Here is a 22,974-nt window from a genome sequence, read left to right as displayed (position 1 = left end):
ATAGCGAGTCACTCAGTTGTTTCAAACCTTAGGGCAACTAGGGATGGGACAATAGATGCCGATCTTGCCAGCGACGCCAACATCCCAAGAATGATTTTTTTTTAAAATCCCAAGCATGAGTCAACATCTTCTGGGGGAAAAAAATTGGTTGGAAAAAAATAATAGCTGAGAATTCCAATAGCTCAGATGAACAATTAAGATCTTCCTGATTATAACCGAGGATGGTGTGGAAAACAGGGTCATCAAGTTTCAGAAATCTTGTTCAGATTATTGAGTGATGAAGCCAAACTCCCAAAACCCTGCTGCTTCAGTCCGTAACACCAACAACGCGAGGGACTAAAATCAAGGCTTTTGTGTTTTTATCAAGCGATTTCTGCACTGAAATAGCCGATTTTTACAAAGATCGAAGATGTAGTACAGGAAACCTAAGCTTGCAGCACAAGATGGTATGTTCAAGCGCATGTCTCGTATGGTCTGAAACCTGCATCTTTATTCATGCCATGAGTGGGATAACATGCTCAAAATTAACATGCACCTCCTAATAATGGCATTATCCACTGGAGATCATGTGGGATGCCCATCATATTCCCCTGGTTCTATCAGAATGTGGAAAATACCACGCCATCATACCAATGTGTGCAGGAGGTATGTTCCGAATGATAGTACATAGGTGCAATAAGACACAGCATGGTTGAATATTGGGGTTTTTATTAATAAATATACTTATCAGGAAAGGCGAAACAGGCTGGGGCTCTTTTCTCTGGAAAAGAAAAGGCTGATGGATGACCTAATAGTCTTTAAAATTATAAGGAGAAATTAGGGCAGGTGACCAAAAGCTTGGTCAAAGAGGTAGGTTTTAAAGAGCGTCTTAAAGGAGGAGAGAGAGGCGGAGAAGCAAAGAGGTTTAGGGAGGGAATTCCAGAGCTTAGGGCCTAGACAGCTGAAGGCACGGCCGCCAATGGTGGAGCGAAGGAAGTCGGGAATGGCCAGGAGGCCATCGTTGGGAGAGTGCAGAGATCTTGGAGGGTTGTAGTGCTGGAGGAGGTTAGTGGGATAGGGATTGGTGAGGCCATGGAGTGATTTAAACACAGGATGAGAATTTTCAATTCGAGGAGTTGGTGGGACGGGAGCCAATGTAGGTCAGCGAGCACAGTGTTGATGGGTGACAGCAGACCGCAAGGGGTTTAAAAGCATTTCAGATTGTGCCTATTTTTGATTGAACCAATAAAGGTGTTACTCCACTGGAAAAACAATCGTCCCTTCATCCGAGGCAGCACTACTAACATAACATTCTAAATGAGAAGTCCAATCAAAACTAAAGAAGCTTAAAACTAAATCATAATATTGTCATCAAAACAACAACAACTTGTATTTATATAGCACCTTTAACGTAGTAAAATGTCTCAAGGCGCTGCACAGGAGTATTTTAAGAGAAAAAATTTGACACCGAGCCTCATAAGGAGAAATTAGGGCAGGTGACCAAAAGCTTGGTCAAAGAGGTAGGTTTTAAGGAGCGTCTTAAAGGAGGATAGAGAGGTAGAGAGGCGGAGAGGTTTAGGCAGGGAATTCCAGAGCTTAGGGCCCAGGCAACAGAAGGCACGGCCACCAATGGTTGAGCGATTATAATCAGGGATGCTCAAGAGGGCAGATTAAGAGAAGCACAGATATCTCGGTGGGGTCGGGGGGGGGTCGCGGGGCGGTTGTGGGGCTGAAGGAGATTACAGAAATAGGATGGTGCGAGGCCATGGAAGGATTTGGAAACAAGGATGAGAATTTTGAAATCGAGGCACTGTCGATTAAACAATGTCCTACAGCGCCCGCGGGTTGGGCAAGGATTTGAAGGAACTAGTGGTCATAGAAACATAGAAGATAGGAGCAGGAGTAGGCCATTCGGCCCCTCAAGCCTGCTCCGCCATTCAATGCGATCATGGCTGATCATCAAAATTCAATACCCTGTCCCTGCTTTCTCCCCATATCCTTGATCCCCTTAGCCTTAAGAAATATATCTAACTCCTTCTTGAATATATTTAATGAATTGGCCTCAACTGTCTTCTGTGGTAGAGAATTCCACAGGTTCACCACTCTCTGGGTGAAGAAATTCCTCCTCATCTCAGTCCTAAATGGCTTACCCCTTATCTTTAGACTGTGACCCCTGGTTCTGTCACCGCATGTCCCCTCGCCAAGGCCACTCAGGCACGGACAACATCGCGGAAGAGAGGCAGGAAGCCAGATCGAAGCGTTTTAGGTTGTGTGCAGGGAGGGAGTTGATGGCATTCAACTATTTTTGGCCCAACAAAAACATCAAACCTTTAGGAAATGTGAGAGCGGTCCAATGGGATGGTGCCACTGCTGTGAGGTTAAAACAAGGAGCATCACGAACCCAATCCACTGCAGGCTCATCCATCCACTGTTGGGTTGAATGTAAATCGGTGTCATCCATGTGGAGCAGCCTCTGGTGAGTGCCCCCTCAACCCAGCGCAGGATGAAATGCAGAGAGAGAAAACAAAAATATCTGAAAGACTTCACTAAGAATGCGCCACAAGTTATTTGTGTGGTGTCTAACGGTATAGATTTGGGTGAAAAGCAGAAGTGAGATATTTGGATGGAGAAGGGCCTGGGGTTGCTTCTTAACTGGTCACCCTGTTGTTGAGGTCCCTCCTCACTGCTGCAATCTTCTCTGTTCTTGGACTTCATTGGAGGTGTCACCACTCATCAAGCCATCGACTTCTCTAATGCGCACTTTCTTCCTACTTTTCTGTGGAAAATAACAACAAGATTTCTCTTCATAATACATCAATACAAATTCATACTAATTATTTTTTTAACTACATTGTATGCCAGGTGGCTACGCAGTTCATTACTGGAGTAATTTTTCTCCAGGGTTGCTGGAAGTAGTGTCTTTAATTCGAGGCTCCAGGACAATCCTGAAGGGTTGGCAACCAATGTTCCCTGGAATTTTTTTTGGGTGCGCGGCCCCTTTAAGTGGCTGCGCAGCCCATTTACAGTTCCGCACATGCACAAAACTTAACATAGGAAAAGCCGCGCAGTTTACAGGGAACATTGTTGGCAGCCCTGCTTTGGACCCACCTTTTGTTTCTTCACTTGTCCCATTATCACCCCCTTTTGCCTTACACTGTCATCACTTTCATCATTTAATCACTCCTGTCCTCCACTCGATCATAGATCTTTACCTCTGAGTCAGAAGGTTGTGGGTTCAATTCCCACTCCAGAGACTTGAGCACATAAATCTAGGCTGACACTCCCAGTGCAGTGCTGAGGGAGTGCCGCACTGTCAGAGGTGCCGTCCTTTGGATGAGATGTTAAACCAAGGCCCCGTCTGCCCTCTCAGGTGGATGTAAAAGATCCCATGGCACTATTTCGAAGACGAGCAGGGGAGTTATCCCCGGTGTCCTGAGCCAATATTTATCCCTCAATCAACATAACAAAAACAGATTGTCTGGTCATTATCACATTGCTGTTTGTGGGAGCTTGCTGTGCACAAATTGGCTGCCGTATTTCCTACATTACAACAGTGACTACACTCCAAAAAGGTCATCGACCTGAAACGTTAACTCTGTTTCTCTCTTCACAGATGCTGCCTGACCTGCTGAGTTTCTCCAGCATTTTCTCTTTTTTATTCCAAAAAGTACTTCATTGGCTGTAAAGCGCTTTGAGACGTCCGGTGGTCGTGAAAGGTGCCATATGCAGGTCTTTTTTTTTCCTAACAGGTATTCAAAATTATGAAGGGGTTTGATAGACTAGATGTAGAGAAGATATTTCCACTTGTATGTGAGTTCAAAACTAGGGGTCATAAATATAAGATAGTCACTAATAAATCCAATAAGGAATTCAGGAGAAACTTATTTACCCAGAGAGTGATGAGAATGTGGAACTTACTACCACATGGAGCGGCTGAAGCGAATAGTATAGATACATTTAAGGGGGAAGCTGGATAAGTACATGAGGGAGAAAGTAATAGAAGGTTATGCTGGCTGAGGGGCTTAGATGAAGTAGGGTGGGAGGAGGCTTGTGTGGAGCAGAAACAACAGCCCAATGGAATGTGTCTGTGCTGTAATTTCAATGTAAAATTGGATGTTTGTTGTGACTGCGCTTTAAATGTAATGCCCGAGTTGCCTCTTGGCGCCACCTGATAAGGTGCTTATCATGAATGCAAGTACTTTCTGCAGAAAGCTCACCGATATACACATTAACAGGCTATTTAAAAGTTTGTTATCATTCCATCAATATTATCTCGGGCATAACAGAAGAGCCTGATGGTTCTTGGGCTCTGGGAGCCGCTGCAGTTTCCCCGGTGCGGACGGGCTGTCCCCGGGTCCCGAGAACGCTTCAAACTTTTGCCTCTACTTTCTCTGGCCGAGTGGACGCCTATGCGCATGCGTTGGTGGGGGGTGGGGGGGGGGCAGTTTTCCCCCACAAGGCCGCGCGGCCCGTGCAATCGCCGGGGCGCTTTCTGCTTCGCTGTGCACTGTGGGAAATGCAGCCCTCATTACCAGAGGGGCGAGCCAACGTGAAGATGTTTACATGAGAGAGTGCAAGATGCACCTAATTTGAATTGCTCCCGTGTACCTAGAGCAAAAGTGGTGGCAGTCTCGCTGTAATTATCTCTGTTAAGAAATCGTTGAAGGCGGCAACAAGAACAACAACAACTTGTACTTATATAGTAATGTAGTAAAACGTCCCAAGGCGCTGCACAGGAGTATTTTAAGACAAAAAATTTGACACCGAGCCACATAAGGAGAAATTAGGGCAGGTGAGCGTGTAAAGGAGAAAAGAGAGTTAGAGAGGCCGAGAGGTTTAGGCAGGGAATTCCAGAGCTTAGGACCTAGGCAGCTGAAGGCACAGCCACCAACGTTTGAGCGATTATAATCAGGGATGCTCAAGAGGGCAGAATTAGAGGAGTGCAGATATCTCGCGGGGGGGTGGGTGGGGGTTGTGGGGCTGAAGGAGATTACAGTGATAGGGAGGGGCGAGGCCATGGAGGGATTTGTAAACAAGGATGAGAATTTTGAAATTGAGGCACTGCTTAACCGGGATGCAAAGTAGCAGGGCAGGTTGAGAAAGCAGTTAATAAAGCTTAAGGGATCCTGAGCTTCATGAACAGAGGCATAGAGTACAAAAGCATGAAGATTATGATGAACCTGTATAAAACACTGGTTCGGCCTCAACCTGAGTATTGTGTCCAATTCTGGGCACCGTACTTTAGAAAGGATGTGAAGGCCATAGAGAGGGTGCAGAAAAGATTTACGAGAATGATTCCAGGGATGAGAGACTTCAGTTACGTGGATAGACTGGAGAAGCTGGGCTTGTTCTCCTTAGAGCAGAGAAGGTTGAGAGGAGATTTGATAGAGGTGTTCAAAATCATGAGGGGTCTGGACAGAGTAGATATAGAGAAACTGTTCCCATTGGCGGAAGGGTCGAGAACTAGAGGACACTGATTTAAAGTGATTGGCAGAAGAACCAAAGGCGACATGAGGAAAAACCTTTTTACTCAGCGAGTGGTTAGGATCTGGAATGCACTGCCTGAAAGGGTGGTGGAGGCAGACTCAATCACGGCTTTCAAAAGGGAATTGGATAAGTACTTGAAGGAAAAAAAATTGCAGGGCTACGGGGAAATGGCGGGGGAGTGGGACTAGCTGAAGTGCTCGTGCAGAGAACCGGCACGGGCTCGACGGGCTGAATGGCCTTCTTCCGTGCTGTAACCATTCTATGATTCTATAAGACTTGTATTTATATAGCGCCTTTCATGACCACTGGACATCCCAAAGCGCTTTACAGCCAATGAAGTACTTTTGAAGTGTAGTCACTGCTGTAGAGTAGGAAACACAGCAGCCAATTTGTGCACAGCAAGCTCCCGCAAACAGCAATGTGATGATGATGAGATCATCTGTTTTTGTGATGTTGATTAAGGGATAAATATTGGTAAGGACACCGGGGATAAATCCCCTGCTCTTCTTCGATATAGTGCCGTGGGATCTTTTACATTCACCTGAGAGAACAGACGGTGACTCGGTTTAACGTCTCATCCAAAAGACGGCACCTCTGACAGTGCAGCACTCCCTCAGTACTGCACTGGGTGTGTCAGCCTTGATTTTTGTGCTCAAGTCCCTGGAGTGGGATTTAGAACCCACAACCTCTGCGTCTGAGGGTGCTACCCACTGAGCCACAGCTGATACAAAGTAGAAGCCATTATATGGGAATTGTTTTCTTTTCTTGATCGTTCCTGTTGAGTGTTAACATTGTTAAAGGCCTGTACACCGTTCCTGACCAGGGCTCAAGTCATTATCTATCTCTAAAATAAACCTTGTAGTGTTAAGAGGATATAATTTACAATCTATATTAATGCCTTAGATGAGGGGACCGAGTGTAATGTATCCAAGTTTGCTGATGATACAAAGCTAGGTGGGAAAGTAAGTAAGAGGAGGACACAAAGAGGCTGCAAAGGGATATAGACAGGTTAAGTGAGTGGGCAAGAACATGGCAGATGGAAATAATGTGGCGAAATTTAAAGTTATTCACTTTGCTAGGAAAAATAGAAAAGCAGAATATTTTTAAATGGTGAGAGATTGGGAAACGTTGGTGTTCAGAGGGACCTGGGTGTCCTTGTAAATGAATCATAAGAACATAAGGATTCAGAATCACTGAAAGTTAACATGCAGGTACAGCAAGCAATTAGGAAAGCAAATGGTATGTTAGCCTTCATTACAAAAGAATTGGAATATAAGAGTAAAGAAGTCTTATTGTAATTATATAGGGCCTTGGTGAGACCACACTTGGAGTACTATGCCCTGTTTTGGTCTCCTTACCTAAGGAAGGATATATTTGCCTTGGAGGGAGTGCAACGAAGATTCCTGGGATGGGGGGATTGAGGAGAAATTGAGGAGACTAACCTATATTCCCTAGAGTTTAGAAGAATGAGAGGTGATCTCATTCAAACATATAAAATTCTTACAGGGCTTGACAGGGTAGATGCTGAGTGGATGTTTCCCCTGGCTGGGGAGTCTAGAACCAAGGGTCACAGTCTCAGAATAAGGGGTCGGCCATTTAGGACTGAGATGAGGAGAAAGTTCTTCACTCAGAGGGTGGTGAATCTTTGGTATTCTCTACCCCAGAGGGCTGTGGAGGCTCAGTCATTGAGTATATTCAAGACAGAGATTGATAGATTTTTGGATATTAAGGGAATCAAGGGATATGGGGATAGTGCAGGAAAGTGGAGATGAGGTAGAAGATCAGCCATGATCTTATTGAATGGCGGAGCAGGCTCAAAGGGCCGAATGGTCGACTCCTGTTCCTATTTCTTATGTTCTCCAGTTGGCTGTGCGGAGCTTCAGCAACAACTACTAGCCAGTCTGCAACCCAGTCAAGGTAGGCAGTGAACCATAAATATATGAGTACAAGGTCATATCTAGCTCACACTTTCCAGCAGCTGATGTTAAAGCCTCAGACTTTCAACATCAGCTACTTGATGAACATCTGCCTTCAGCGTGTAGGGGAGACATTTTGCAAGATGTCAACATAAGAACGTAAAAAATAGGAGCAGGAGTAGGCCATTTGTCCCCTCGAGCCTGCTCCGCCATTTAATGAGATCATGGCTGATCTGATCTTGGGCTCAGCTCCATTTCCCTGCCCACTCCTCATAACCCTTGACTCCCTTATTGTTCAAAAATCTGTCTATCTCCACCTTAAATATATTTAATGACCCAGCCTCCACAGCTCTCTGGGGCAGAGAATTCCACAGAGTTATGACCCTCTGAGAGAAGAAATTCCTCCTCATCTCAGTTTTAAATGGGCGACCCTTTATTCTGAAACTATGCCCCCGAGTTCTAGATTTCCCCACGAGGGGAAACATCCTCTCTGCATCTACCTTGTCGAGCCCCCTCAGTATCTTTATATGTTTCAATAAGATCACCTCTCATTCTTCTAAACTCCAATGAGTATAGGCCCAACCTGTTCAACCTTTCTTCATAAGACAACCCCTTCATCTCATGAATCAACCGAGTGAACCACCTTGAGTTTCTAGATGCCCATGTCCAATGCTATGTACCAATCTTGTTCATCATCAACCGCTTAATCTAGGTGCTCATCTTAGAAGCTTTGGCAAGAAAACATGTCAGCATCAGTGTAACTCCCTCTCCAGGATTATAAGTGACAAGAGTTTCACTCTCTCGCTCCTCGCTGGACATGTCATGGGATCTCAATCTTTTTCTTATCTCTGAACCTGCTGTGGGATCTTAGATCTCAGGGTCTCCTCTCTGAACCTGCCATAGGATCTCAGAGTCTCACAGTTACATAGAATTTACAGCACAGAAACAGGCCATTCAGCCCAGCATGCTTTACATGGACCTCCTCCCACCCTACTTCATCTCACCCTATCAGCATATCCTTCTATTCCTTTCTCCCTCATGTACTTATCTAGCTTCCCCTTAAATGCATCTATGGTATTTGCCTCAACTGCTCCCTGTGATAGAAAATTCCATATTCTCACCCAGTGTCTTTCTTACCTGCTCAGTGTTTAACCCACGTGGATAACGAGCAATATCTTTTTGCACTCTCTCCGCTTTCTCCCATTCCTCTTGCAGCCTGCTCCGGTTATATTCCGATTCGCAGTGCGTGATGCGGTGAAGAATGGCCTGGTTCTCTCGTGATATCTGCATGAGCTCCCTCTGACGCTTCTCTGCATTCAGACTGTATGGAAGGATACTAGACAATATCAGTTAAGGGATGACATCAAAAGAGTAAAGGGCAAAAAAATAATTAAATAAGAAGGTAGCAACACACAGGACGCACTGCAGCAACTCGCCAAGGCTTCTTCAGCAGCACCTCAAACCCGCGACCTCCGCCACCTAGAAGGACGAGGGCAACGGGCGCATGGGAACACCACCACCTCCAAGTTCCCCGTCAAGTCACACACCATCCTGACTTGGAAATAAGAACATAAGAAATAGGAGCAGGAGTAGGCCAATCGGCCCCTCGAGCCTGCTACGCCATTCAATAAGATCATGGCTGATCTGATCCTATCCGCCAATCTACTGTCACAGAACCATCTCCTGAATCTAACAGAATTAGACACACGAAATAGGAGCAGGATCAGGCTACACAGCCCCTGGACCCGCTCCGCTACCCACAGGGCCATGACCGATCCGAACCTAGACTCATGTCCAAATTCCTGCCCACTCCCCATAACCCTTTATTCCCTTTACTTCTAGGAAACTGCCTATTTCTGTTTTAAATTTATGTAATGATGTAGCTTCTACAGCTTTTTGGGGCAGCATATTCCATGGACCTACCACCCTCTGAGTGAAGTAGTTCCTCCTCATCTCAGTTTTGAAAGAGCAGCCCCTTATTCTAAGACTATGCCCCCTAGTTCTAGTTTCACCCATCATCGGGAACATCCTCCCCGCATCCACCCGATCCAACCCCTTCACAATCTTATATGTTTCAATAAGATCGCCTCTCATTCTTCTGAACTCCAATGAGTAGAGTCCCAATCTACTCAACCTCTCCTCATATGTCCATCCCCTCATCCCTGGGATTAACCGAGTGAACCTTCTTTGTACTGACTCGAGAGCAAGTATGTCTTTTCTTAAGTATGGACACCAAAACTGTATGCAGTATTCCAGGTGCGGTCTCAACAATACCTTGTACAACTGAAGCAATACCTCCCTATTCTTATATTCTATCCCCCTAGCAATGAAAGCCAACATTCCATTGGCCTTCTTAATCACTTGCTGCACCTGCATACTAACCTTTTGAGTTTCGTGCACCAGGACCCCCAGATCCCTTTGTACTTCAGTACTTTCCAGTTTCTTGCCATTAAGATAATAACTTGCTCAACGATTTTTCCTGCCAAAGTGCATAACCTCACACTTTCCAGTATTGTATTCCATCTGCCAAATCTCTGCCCACTTACTTAGCCTGTCTATGTCCCCTTGCAGGTTTTTTATGTCCTCCTCACTCACTACTTTCCCTCCCATCTTAGTATCATCTGCAAACTTTGATATGTTACACTTGGTCCCCTCCTCCAAATTGTTAATATAGATTGTAAAGAGTTGGGTCCCAGCACTGACCCCTGTGGAACACCACTAGTTACTGATTGCCAGTCCGAGAATGAACCATTTATCCCAACTCTCTGCCTTCTGTTAGATAGCCAATCCTCTATCCATGCCAGAATATTACCCCCAATCCTGTGATTTTTTTATCTTAAGCAATAATCTTTTGTGTGGCACCTTGTCAAATGCCTTTTGGAAGCCTAAATACACTACGTCCACTGGTTCCCCTTTATCCACCCTATATGTTACTTCCTCAAAGAACTCCAGCAAATTTGTCAAACATGACTTCCCCTTCATAAAACCATGCTGACTTTGTCCTATTAAATTATGATTATCCAAATGTCCTGTTACTGTTTCCTTAATAATGGACTCCAATATTTTACCTACCACAGATGTTAGGCCAACCGGTCTATAGTTTCCAGCCTTCTGTCTACTGCCCTTTTAAAATAAGGGCGTTACATTAGCAGTTTTCCAGTCTGCCGGGACCTTTGCTGAGTCCAGGGAGTTTTGGAAAATTATTATCAATGCATCCACAATCCCTACCGTCACTTCCCTCAAGACCCTAGGATGTAAGCCATCAGGTCCAGGTGATTTATTCGCCTTGAGTCCCATTATTTTACCGAGTACCACTTCCTTAGTGATTTTGATCGTGTTTAGCTCCTCCCCCCCTATAGCCCCCTGTTTGTCCAGTGTTGGGATATTCTTAGTGTCTTAGAAACATAGAAGATAGGAGCAGGAGTAGGCCATTCGGCCCTTCGAGCCTGCTCCGCCATTCAACGAGATCATGGCTGATCATCCAAACCCTAGCACCCGGTCCCTACACCGACAGCCATCCCACCCAAGCCCTATCCCCGTAACCCCACGTATTTAATCCCCCCTAACACTAAGGGTCAATTTTTATCATGGCCAATCAACCTAACCCGCACATCTTTGGACTGTGGGAGGAAACCGGAGCACCCGGAGGAAACCCACGCAAACGCGGGGAGAATGTGCAAACTCCACACAGACAGTCACCCGAGGCCGGATTTGAACCCGGGTCCCTGGCGCTGTGAGGCAACAGTGCTAACCACTATGCCACCGTGCTGCCCTTCTACTGTAAAGACTGATACAAAATATTCATTCAGTGTTTTTGCCATCTCCATATTTCCCACCATTAATTTCCCGGTCTCATCCTCTAAGGGACCAACATTTACTTTAGCCACCCTTTTTCTTTTTATATAACTATAAAAACTCTTACTATCTGTTTTTATATTTTTTGCTAATTTACTTTCATAATCTATCTTCCCTTTCTTAATCAATCTTTTTGTTATTTTTTGCTGTCTTTTAAAGTTTTCCCAATCCTCTATCCTCCCACTAGATTTGGCTACCTTATATGCCCTTATTTTTAGTCGAATACTATCCTTAATTTCTTTACTTAGCCACGGATGGCTGTCTTTTCTTTTACACCCTTTTCTTCTCAGTGGAATATATATTTTTTGGAAGTTGTAAAATAACTCCTTAACTGTACACCACTGATCATGTATCGTCTTACCCTTTAATCTATTTTCCCAATCCACTCTACTCAATTCCGCTCTCATACCTTCATAGTCTCCTTTATTCAAGCTTAGCACGCTTGTTTGAGATCCAACCTTCTCACCCTCTAATTGAATATGGAATTCAACCATGTTATGGTCACTCATTCCAAGGGGATCCTTTACTAGGACATTTTTAATTAATCCTGTCTCGTTACACAGGACCAGATCTAAGGTTGCTTGCCCCCTGGTCGGTTCAGTTATATACTGCTCAAGAAACCCATCCCTAATACACTCAATGAACTCATCCTCAAGGCAACCCTGCCCAATTTGATTTGTCCAATTAATATGATAGTTAAAATCCCCCATAATTATAGATGCTCCCTTATTACAAGCCTCAACTATTTCCTGATTGATACTCCGTCCAACAGAGTTGCAACTGTTCGGAGGCCTATAGACTACGCCCACTAGTGTTTTTTTCCCCTTATTATTCCTTACCTCCACCCAAACTGTTTCATTATCCTGATCTTTTGACCGAATATCATTTCTCTGTATTACAGTGATTCCTTCCTTTATTAACATAGCCACCCCACCTCCCCTTCCTTCCTGCCTGTCCTTCCTGATCATTAAATAACCTGGTATGTTTAATTCCCAGGCATTGTCACCCTGCAGCCATGTTTCTGTAATGGCCACAAGATCATACCCATATGTAGTTATTTGTGCCATTAACTCGTCTATTTTGTTACGAATGCTACGTGCATTCAGATAGAGAACTTTCAAATATGTTTTGTGACACTTAGTTCCTGCTTTTGCCCTTTTTATTACTTTACCTTTTACTCCATACCTTCTGCCCCTTCCTGACACGCTCTGGTTTTTAATTTCCCCACTGGTACCTAAGTCTATGACCTTCTCTGTTGTCATTTTTATTATTTGCTCTCTAGGAACCTCCCCCCCACTAGTTAGTTTAAAGCCCTCTCTACAGCCCTAGTTATATGATTCACCAGGATTCTAGTCCCAGCACTGGCCAAGTGAAGCCCGTCCCAATGGAACAGCTCCCTCCTGCCCCAGTACTGGTGCCAGTGTCCCAGGAAGCAAAACCCATTTCTCCCACACCAGTCTTTGAGCCACGCATTTAACTCTCTAATTTTATTTGTCCTAGCCAAATTCGCTCGTGGCTCAGGTAATAATCCAGAGATTATTACCCTTGAGGTCCTGTTTTTTAATTTGACCCCTAGCTGCTCATACTCCTTTAACAGAACCGGCTTCCTAGTCCTATCTACGTCGTTTGTACCAACATGGACCACGACAACTGGATCCACCCCCTCCCACTGCAAGTTTCTTTCCAGCCCAGAGGAGATGTCCTTAACCCTGGCACCGGGTAGGCAACACAGTCTTCGGGACTCTCGCTCTCGGCTGCAGAGAACTCTACCTATCCCCCTAATAATACTATCCCCTACCACTACAACATTTCTATTTACTCCCCCCTCTTGAATGGCCCCCCGTTCCACGGTGCTGTGACCAGGTTGCTCATCCTCCCTGCAGTCCCTGCTCCTGTCCCCCCCGGGAGTAAGAACCTCGAACCTGTTGGTCAAGAGCAAGGGCTGAGGCTCCTCCAGCTCTACCTCCGTATATATTGTCCGTTCCTTCATCGTCGCTGGGTCAAAATCCTGGAACTCCCTCCCTAACAGCACTGTGGGAGTACCTGCATCACACGGACTGCAGCGGTTCAAGAAGGCGGCTCACCACCACCTTCTCAAGGGCAAATAGTGATGGGCAATAAATGCCGGCCTTGCCAATGGCGCCCACATCCAGATAATTAATTAAGAAAGACAAGTAATGTAATTTCAGGCCATCCAGCTGGTCTTGTCATTCAGGCTCTTTTTTGGGGCCCACATAGACCTTTGCCAATCATCTGTCTTGTCGTCATGCTATCAGGAGTCTATCCAGTATCTTATGTTGCACACTATAATCACCACACGAGCTGTTATTAAATGGTGAAAGCTGACAGGAACCTGTTCATAGAATCATAGAATGATACAGCACAGAAGGAGGTCATTTGGCCCATTGTCCCTGTGCCGGCTCTCTGAAAGAGCTACCAATTAGTCCCACTATCCCTGCTCTTTCCCCATAGCCCTGCAAAGTTTTTAAGTAGAGATCTAATTCCCTTTTGAAAGTTACTATTGAAACCACTTCCACCGACCTCTCAGACAGTGTAATCCAGATCATCATTGCTATAAATGATCTTTAATGAGTTAAAGCAATCCGCTGTGTATAAGCTATTTATATAAATGAAGTGCATCTAGCATGTGTCCATGAGACTTTAGATGTCACTGGCTAATAATGATCCTACAACCAACATTACCAAAACAGATTATCCGGTTATTATCACATTGCTGTTTGTGGGAGCTTGCTGTGTGCAAATTGGCTGCTGCGTTTCCTACATTACAACAGTGACTCCACATCAAATGTATTTAATTGGCTGTAAAGCACTTTGGGACGTCCTGAGGTCGTGCAAGGTGCTACATAAATGGAAGTCCTTCTCTTTTTTTAAGTGTAATGAATTGGACGTTAGAGGCTGTCAGTGAACACCACTCAACGCAACGCCTGTTGGCAGAAACTTTCCGATTGCCTTAATAAGAACCCAAATATTAAGCCTTCTCTGCCCCCCCGCTAATTTCTGTACCTTTTATATGCGTAGTTATTCCAATTCTCCACCGTCCCGTTGGATCTCATGATGCCAGCTAATTTGGAGGAAAGGATCTGATTGTCTCTTGTGATAATGGCCAAACGCTCTTTCTGTATCTGAAGAAAGGACAGTCAGTCATCAGCTACATTCAACGCGCCTGCATTCTCTGCAGACTTTCGGGCTAATTACCGTTGAGTTCACCAACAAAATATAACACTCACGAGAGACTTTACCTCTCTGTTTGGAACTTGTTTCCTCCCCTGTTCTAGTCCGCCGCGTACCGACCACTTGTGATCAAATGAACAGGCGGGCAACCAGCTCCCAAGTGTCTTGCTTCTCTTTGCTGTCTCCATATGACAGCACAGTTAAAGACAGGAGTTCAATGTGTAGGGGGCTGTGGGTGTGCGCCTCAGCATCCCCACTCCATGACACAGCGTGTTGGTGCTGTCGTTCACTGTCCTGCCGATGTTTATATTGAACTTTGCCTGACTCTTGATTCTGTCAACCGCAGTCAATAAAAACTGCCCAAGATCCCAGTTGGCCCACTCCATGGTGCATCTTGAAGAATTGGACCCGCAGATCACTTGATCACTTATTTGACCAATGCAGTGAGTGGTGAGCCGTACAACTTGCCATACAACTTGCATTTATATAGTGCCTTTAACATAAGGAGCTTTCAGGACAGGTGACCAAAAGCTTGGTCAAAGAGGTAGGTTTTTAAAGAGCGTCTTAAAGGAGAAGAGAGAGGCACAGAGAGGTTTAGGGAGGGAATTCCAGAGCTTAGGGCCCAGGCAGCTGAAGGCACGGCCGCCAATGGTGGAGCGAAGAAAATCGGGGAGGCGCGAGTGTCCAGAATTGGAGGAGCGCAGAGATCACGGAGGGTTGTAAAGCTGAAGGAGGTAACAGAGATTGGGAGGGGGTTAGTCCGCGGAGGGATTTGAAAACAAGGATGAGAATTTTAAAATCGAGGCGTTAAAACAGTTCTGGAAGATCCCAGTTTCAACCCCTGGCCTCTGCTGAGACAGTTAATCTCAGTCAGGGTGAATAATACAATTGACCATAGTGCCCTTGGATTAGGGAAGAGAACATCTGGTGCCAGTGTGGGACTTCATTAGATGGCAGCACAGGTCACAGCATTCCCGAGAAAGGCTCCACATTGGGAGCAGAGCCTTTAAAAAATGACTTCATGGTCTGTTGTCTGTGACATTTGGAATCTGTACTGGAGATGGGACATGGTAATTAATGTAGTGGTTATGTTACTGGACTAGTAATGCAGCAGAACATGAGTTCACAGTTTGAGAATTTGAATTCAGTTTAAAAGAAAAAATCTGGGGAAAATAAAAAAGTTGGTTTCAGTAAAAGTGACCATGAAGCTGTTGGATTATCATAAAATCCAAACTGATGCCCTTTGGGGAAGGAAACATAAGAAAATAGGAGCAGGAATAGGCCACTTGGTCCCCTGGAGCCTGCTCCGCCAGTCAATAAGATCATGGCTGATCTTGGGCTCAAAGCCACTTCCCCTTGCCCGCTCCCCATAACCTGCTGCCCTTACCCAGTCTGGGTTTATATGTGACTCCAGTCCCACGCCAACGTGCCCTCTGAAGTTGCCTTGCAGGCCCCTCAGTGGTATCAAACCTCAGGGCAACTGGGGACGGGCAACAAATTGCCGGCGATGCCCACAACGTGGGACTGAATTTATGACATCAGCGCCGACCTGTATGGCTGCTGTTTTACGAGCTCCTCTATCAACATTTCATTGTGCAGTACACACGTCTGCTGCATATATGACAAATAAAATTGAATTGAATTGAATTTTAAAAAAAATGATGTCGCACATTATACCTGTAGTGTTTTTAGCTTGACTTGAAGATGTGCAGGAGTCTGAGGTCCTTTGGTGTCTACAACCGCTGTGGCCTTTTGCACCTGTGGATGGAAGACACTTATAACATGGTGTCAAATATTTCATGCAGAAGAAAGCTTCACCGACAGCACTGGTGCGGCAAAATGCTCCTGCGGCTGAATTTGTTCGAGTGGAAGAGTACGGCTATCCTCTTCCAGCACCAGAGCCGTTCTACTGTTCCACAAAAATTGGAGATCCGCAGCCTCTCCCAAACATTTTTAGCTTGTCGTTTAAAGGGCAGGCTCGGCACGGCTTGGAGGAGCCGCGGGAGACTCTGCTGAGGCCAGTGGAGGAGAAGCATCTGGGAAGGTGCCGAACACCTCGGGTCTCTTCACCGGGAGCAAGCGGAAGCCGAACGCAAGGAGCGCACGTCAACCCAAGCACCCCACCCACCCGCCCCTTCAACCACCGTCTGCCCCACCTGTGACAGAGACTGTAGGTCCCACATTGGACTCATCAGTCACCTGAGAACTCATTTTTAATGTGGAAGCAAGTCACCCTCGGTTCCGAGGGACTGCCTAAGAAGAAGAAGAGTGGTAGCAGCAATGGAAGAAGCCACTGGGTTTTCCCCTTAACTTTCTGTCAGCGAATGTTTGAGCTGCCATGGCCTGACATCACTGCCTGTAGATGCCAGTGTGAATTGGTATTTGTTTGTACGAGTTTTTCTATATATATTAGTACGAGTCTGCCTAACTCATGTCTAGGCATCGTTCTCTGTCTCTGTGTATGACTATTTTGTCTGTCTCTTATTAAGGGTGCGTTGTTTCTTTGTGCGTGTCTGTCTCTCTAGCTGCATATGGGTATATGGTGCGTACAAATGCACTGCTACATGAGTGCACATTTGTGTGTGTACTTTTTTGTCCTCTTATATTTATAAGTACTTTCACTTTCATCTTTCAAGGTATTAAAAGGTAGAAATGTTGCCCGGCAGCAGATTCACAAAGGGACACAGACAGGGCCCTAAAGCCTGGGACTCGATTTAAAATGTTGCCCGGCACCAGATTCACAAAGGGACACAGACAGGGCCCCAAAGCCTGGCACTCGATTTAAACCGCCCGCCCCAAAACAGCCCTGGCAAAGCCGAGCTCCCCCAGCTAGTCTATATATATATACAGGTATATGAGTGTTTTTCTTTTTAAGTACGCAAAAATGCACAAGAGTGCATGTATTTCTCTGTAATTGCATGTATATGTGTACCTCTCTGTGAGCATATATGTGAGTGCATTTATGTCTCTATTTGTGTACATGTCTGTATGAGCATGTATTTTTCTCTCTCTCTGAGTCTCCATGTGCATCAGACTTTAATGATAATAACCAGTTGCATATCAATTTGAATATCTATTTTATATTAAGATTCTTGCGTAGGGCACACACTTCCATAAACCTTATTTCCTATATGGACAATACAATATATAGACAAGAAGCAATTGGAGATAAAGCAACAACAACAACTTGTATTTATATAGCGCCTTTAATGTAGTAAATGTCCCAAGGTGCTTCATAGCAGCGTTGCTGAGCCACGTCAGGAGATACTAGGACATGTGACCAAAAGCTTGGTCAAAGAGGTAGGTTTTAAGGAGCATCTTAAAGGAGGAGAGAGAGGTAGAGAGGCGGAGAGGTTTAGGGAGGGAATTCCAGAGCTTAGAGCCTAGACAGCTGAAGGCACGACCACCAATGGTGGAGCGATTAAAATCGGGGATGCTCAAGAGGCCAGAATTGGAAGAGTGCAGAGTTCTTAGGAAGGATGTCATGGCCTTGGTGAGGGTGCAGAGGAGATTTACTAGAATGGGACCAGGGATGAGGGACTTCAGCTATGTGGACAGACTGGAGAAGCTGGGGTTGTTCTCCTCAGAGCAGAGGTTAAGAGGAGATTTGACAGAGTTGTTCAAAATCATGAATGGTTTGGATGAAGTAAATAAGGAGAAACTGTTTCCAGTGGCAGAAGGGTCAGTAACCAGAGGAGACAGATTTAAGGTGATTGGCAAAAAAAACAGAGGCGAGAGGAGGAAACATTTTCTTACGCAGCGAGCTGTTGTGATCTGGAATGCTCTGCCTGAAAGGGCGGTGGAAGCAGATTCAATCATAACTTTCAAAAGAGAATTGGATAAAAAATTACAGGTCTATGGAGATAGAGCAGCGGAGTGGGATTAATTGGATAGCTTTACCAAAGAGCCGGCACAGGCAAGATGGGCCGAATGGCCGCCTTCTGTGCTGCATCATTCTATGATTCTATGAGCTCGGAGAGTTGTAGGGCAGGAGGAATGCAGCAATAGCTGAGGAACAAGAGACAGGATTATGAGGCAGTGAGGGAAGGGTATGCTAAGTGACAGAGGGTTAGGGAGAGGAAAGGGATGATTGTAACACAGCAGAGACTGACTGAGTAACATCATGGGAGATAGACTAATAAATAAATGCAACAGAATTCAGAGTCTAGAAGCACACCAGTAACAAGATATTAACAAAAGATGAAACATTTTTAATACGGTATTCATATTTTCTACTATGTTCAGCACCTCCTGACCTTTGTCCTATGCTTTTGGTAATCATCCTTGTCCCATTTCTGCTGCAGATACTTATTGCTGGTTGGCACGATGGGTTGATAAGCTCGATGCATTTTACCCCAATGTCCAGAGATGTGAATGTGATCCTGCAGTGTTGAGTTACTAAATAGTTCAGAATAGATTTGCTGCCCAGTGAGTCAGAACGTTACCGCACATGGAGCCACTTCCCCTGGGTCCTAGTGCCTCAACAGTGCCTAATTTAAGGTGCAGTTGCAAAACAAATTCAGTCACCACCATTGTACGTGCACAATGAAATCTTGGAGCAGCATTCTACCACTCCGAGAGGGGGGAGTCAGGGGCTTAGTCAGGACGAAGAGGGTAAGTAGAATAAAGCCTTTATTTTTGATCCAACAGCAACAATGCAATGTCTATCGATTTCCCCAGGGATGGACTGTCATTTCTGGATGTCACTGTGGTACCACTGGGCCTATCTAAGACCTACCTAGCAGTATTCATGGCTAGCCTGCCCCCCCGCCCCTCGTCACTATGCCCCCAAACTGCTGCCAGGACATAGAGGGTGCGTTGTTGTTCCAACCCAAGTTGGAATATGCTATATAACAACAGAAAATGCTGGAAAAACTCAGCAGGCCAGGCAACATCCGTGGAGAGAAATTAGAGTCGACGTTTCGGGTCTAACCCTTTTTCAAAACTGGAAAGGAAATGAAATAGATCGAAAGGCAGGGCTGGGAGAGAACAAAAGAAGTGAAGAGACATTAAGAGGTATTCAAAACCAGACGAGATGGTGATAGGATTAGTGGAGACAAAAGATGGCTCAGATTAGGTGTGAAATGCGCTGGCAGAATGGGAGACAGCTGCCATGTGGGAGAGAGAAAAAAGGGGGGGGAGGGAAAAACCAAAACAAAGGGGTGGATAAAAAATATAAGTAAAAATGTAATAGGGGCCGAGGTTATGATCTGAAATTGTTGAACTTGATATTGAGTCCGGAAGGCTGTAAAGTGCCTAATCGGAAGATGAGGTGCTGTTCCTCGAGTTTACGTTGAGCTTCCGTGGAACAATGCAAGAGGCCAAGGACGGTGAGGTCTGAGTGGGAGTGGAGCGGTGAATTAAAATGACAGGTGACCGGAAGCTCGGGGTCACCCTTACGGACTGAACGGAGGTGTTCCGCATGGAATATGCTATACCTGCTGTCAGATGTCCATACGAACATACGAATTAGGAGCAGGAGTCGGCCACTCGGCCCCTCGAGCCTGCTCCGCCATTCAATAAGATCATGGCTGATCTGATTACTCCACATTCCCACCTACCTCCGATAACCTTTCACCCCCTTGCTTATCAAGAATCTATCTACCTCTGCCTTAAAAATATTCAAAGACTCTGCTTCCACCGCCCTCTGAGGAAGAGAGTTCCAAGACTCACGACCCTCTGTGAGAAAAAATTTCTCCTCATCTCTGTCTTAAATGGGCAACCCCTTATTTTTAAACAGTGACCCCTAGTTCTAGATTCCCCCACAAGAGGAAACATCCTCTCCACATCCACCCTGTCAAGACCCCTCAGGATCTTATAAGTTTCAATCAAGTCACCTCTTACTCTTCTAAACTCCAGCGGATACAAGCCTAGCCTGTCCAACCTTTCCTCATAAGACAACCCACCCATTCCAGGTATTAGTCTAGTAAACCTTCTCTGAACTGCTTCCAACGCATTTAAGATCAGGTCCGAGTTCCACTCCAACTCCTGTTACGCCTGCTGATTCTTTCCTCGAATTCTGCCCCAGAAGGGTGTGGAATTTCTGGGCTCGGCCGTGTGCAGAGTTCAATCAGTGGGATACTAGTCCAAATGTACACCGAGGAAACACAGTGGGTTATATCAGAAACACAAAGGGCACACCAAAGTCATCCGCTTTGGATTTGCGAACGACGGATTGGAACATTTTCTTAACGGTGTGGAGGAGCAAGGGGATTTAGGTGTTTATGTTCAGTAAAAGCTAGTGCATGGGTACAATAAGTAATCCAAAAGGCGAATGGAATGTTGGCTTTCACTGAAGGGGATTGGAATTCAAAAGTGAGGAAGTGATGCTTCAGTTGTGCAACCTTGGTCAGACCCCATCTGGAGTATTGCGTTCCGTTTTGGGCACGGGACCTCAGTAAAGCCTAGGAGGAGGTGCATCGCAGATTCACCGGAATGATACTAGGGCCCAGAGGATTAAATTATGAGGACAGGTTGCATAAACTTGGCTCGTATTCTCTTGAGTTTAGAAGGTTGAGGGGTGATCTAATCGAGGTATTTAAAACGAGTAAGCGATTCAATAGGGTAGCTACAGAGAAACAATTTCCTCTGGTGGGGAAATCCAGAACAAGGGGGCATCACCTTAAAATTACAGCGAGGCTATTCAGGAGTGAAATCAGGAAGTACTTTTTCACACAAAGGGTGGTGGAAATCTGGAACTTTTCCTCTCAAACGGCTGTGGGTGCTGGGTCAAGTGACATTTTCAAGACTCAGATCAATAGATTTTTGTTAAGTAAGGGGTGTCAAGGGATATGGAGCTGAGATACAGATCAGCCATGACCCAATTGAATGGCGGAAAAAGTTCGTTGAGCTGACTGGCCTCCTCCTGCTCCCGTGTTTCACACACACTGGGTTCTTCTGCCATAAACCTTGCTCATGCTCATGTAAAACATACCAAGGTGCTTCACTGGTATATCATAAGACAAAAAATTTGACACCGAGCCACATAAGGAGAAATTAGGGCAGGTGACCAAAAGTTTGGTCAAAGAGGTAGTTTTAAGGAGCGTCTTAAAGGAGGAAAGAGAGGTAGCGAGGCGGAGGAGTTTAGGCAGGGAATTACAGAGCTTAGGGCCTAGACAACTGAAGGCACGGCCACCAATGGTTGAGCGATTATAATCAGGGATGCTAAAGAGGGCAGAATTAGAGGAGCGCAGATATCTCGGGGGGGTGGGGTTGTGGGACTGAAGGAGATTACAGAGATAGGGAGGGGCGAGGCCGTGGAGGGATTTGAAAACAAGGATGAGAATTTTGAAATCGAGGCGCTGCTTAACCGGGAGCCAATGTAGGTCAGCGAGCACAGGGGTGGTGGGCGAACGGGACTTGGTGCGAGTTAGGACACGGGCAGCCGAGTTTTGGATGACCTCAAGTTTACGTAGGGTAGAATGTGGGAGGCCAGCCAGGAGTGCGTTGGAATAGTCAAGCCTAGAGGTAACAAAGGCATGGATGAGGGTTTCCGCAGTGGATGAGCTGAGGCAAGGGCGGAGACGGGCGATGTTACGGAGGTGGAAATAGGCGGCCTTAGTTATGCTGCGGATATTTGGTCGGACGCTCATTTCAGGATAATTAGTGACCAGGGAAAAATGGAGAGAAGAAAGACCATTGATTGTAAAGTGGCAGGATGGCACAGAACATGGTTGCTGTAGTATGTGTGAGACCTCGTAGTATGGCATGGAAATGGTGCCATCCATGTCCAGGAGAGATGGGGAGTGGAGACTGGGGTACTGGATATGAAATGACAATGAAATGCTGTATCACCCAAGCCTTGGAACAAAGAGCTCGCTGTTAAATGTAACAGCTTAGTGCTAACAACACGTTGTTTAATTTTGGTCTCTACTGTCTCTTCACCAACACTCCCCTCCATCTGCTTTAAATGTTATACTCGGGGAAAGCGGGATGTTCCAGCTCACAGGCAACTCCACGAATCCTGTCAATGCTGCTTCCTCTCCCGCTTCTCTCCCGCCCGCCCAGGAAGGTGCTTTACGTTGTGGAAAGGGACCATGGCCCAGTTTTCCTCCATGTACTGCAACAGCCCAACCAATACTGTCCACCTCAACTGGCTGGGCCAACTGTGAAGGTCAACTCAGTTCATGCTATGAGGCTTCAGAGATTGCACATGAAAATTCCAGATTGCTCCAACACTTATGCTTACTGTCTCCATTGAACCTTCGTCTACTGTATCAACAACAACAACTTGTCTTTATACAGCGACTCGAGGGGAATCGAGGGATATGGGGATCGGGCGGGAAAGTGGAGTTGAGGTCGTTGATCAGCCATGATCTTATTGAATGGCGGAGCAGGCTCGAGGGGCCGTATGGCCGACTCCTGCTCTTACTTCTTGTGTTCTTGACGTAAGAAAACTACTAGGCACTTGGTCTAAGCGTTAAACAAAGCTTTAATCAACTGTTTTACAACATGGAGGTCTAGTTGTGTCCTTCACTAGTTCCTGTTAAGAATGTCCTGCGCAAGCTGGGCCTGTGCCCGAGTATTTATACTCTCCCTGGACAGC

The 22,974-nt window shown here is 45.7% G+C and overlaps 1 protein-coding gene across 2 annotated transcripts; it reads right to left on the bottom strand.

Moving 5' to 3' along the window:
• Nucleotides 1-691: 691 nt before the first annotated feature.
• On the bottom strand, nucleotides 692-18,846 carry LOC147097311 (sperm axonemal maintenance protein CFAP97D1-like). Of its 2 annotated transcripts, none has more exons than XM_085972177.1 (5): nucleotides 18,686-18,846; nucleotides 16,107-16,187; nucleotides 14,262-14,380; nucleotides 8,520-8,718; nucleotides 692-2,755 (listed from the first exon to the last, which is right to left on the bottom strand). In XM_085972177.1, exons 1-5 carry the CDS (start codon nucleotides 18,776-18,778, stop codon nucleotides 2,660-2,662), a joined length of 588 nt encoding a protein of 195 aa, XP_085828303.1. In that variant the 5' UTR covers nucleotides 18,779-18,846; the 3' UTR covers nucleotides 692-2,659. The 2 variants fall into 2 exon arrangements, with proteins under 2 accessions (XP_085828303.1, XP_085828304.1); XM_085972178.1 differs by having other exon boundaries at nucleotides 8,520-8,703; nucleotides 18,686-18,844.
• Between the last annotated feature and the right edge of the window lie 4,128 nt (nucleotides 18,847-22,974).

The sequence above is a fragment of the Somniosus microcephalus genome, chromosome 32 (genome assembly GCF_052327205.1).
Source record: "Somniosus microcephalus isolate GS21.2 chromosome 32, FLI_Smic_1.0, whole genome shotgun sequence".
NCBI lineage: Eukaryota > Metazoa > Chordata > Chondrichthyes > Squaliformes > Somniosidae > Somniosus > Somniosus microcephalus.
The sequence above is the reverse complement of the archived record's forward strand: the minus strand, read 5'-3'. Positions and strand labels throughout refer to the sequence as shown.

Coding starts and splice junctions, on each gene's coding strand:
- LOC147097311 (XM_085972177.1), bottom strand. CDS start 18,778: ATGCATCGAGCTTATCAACCCATCGTGCCAACCAGCAATAAGTATCTG. Junction 14,381..16,106: donor TCAAGCTAAAAACACTACAG/GTATAATGTGCG, acceptor TCCTTTCTTCAG/ATACAGAAAGAGCGTTTGGC. Junction 8,719..14,261: donor AATAACTACGCATATAAAAG/GTACAGAAATTA, acceptor GATATTGTCTAG/TATCCTTCCATACAGTCTGA.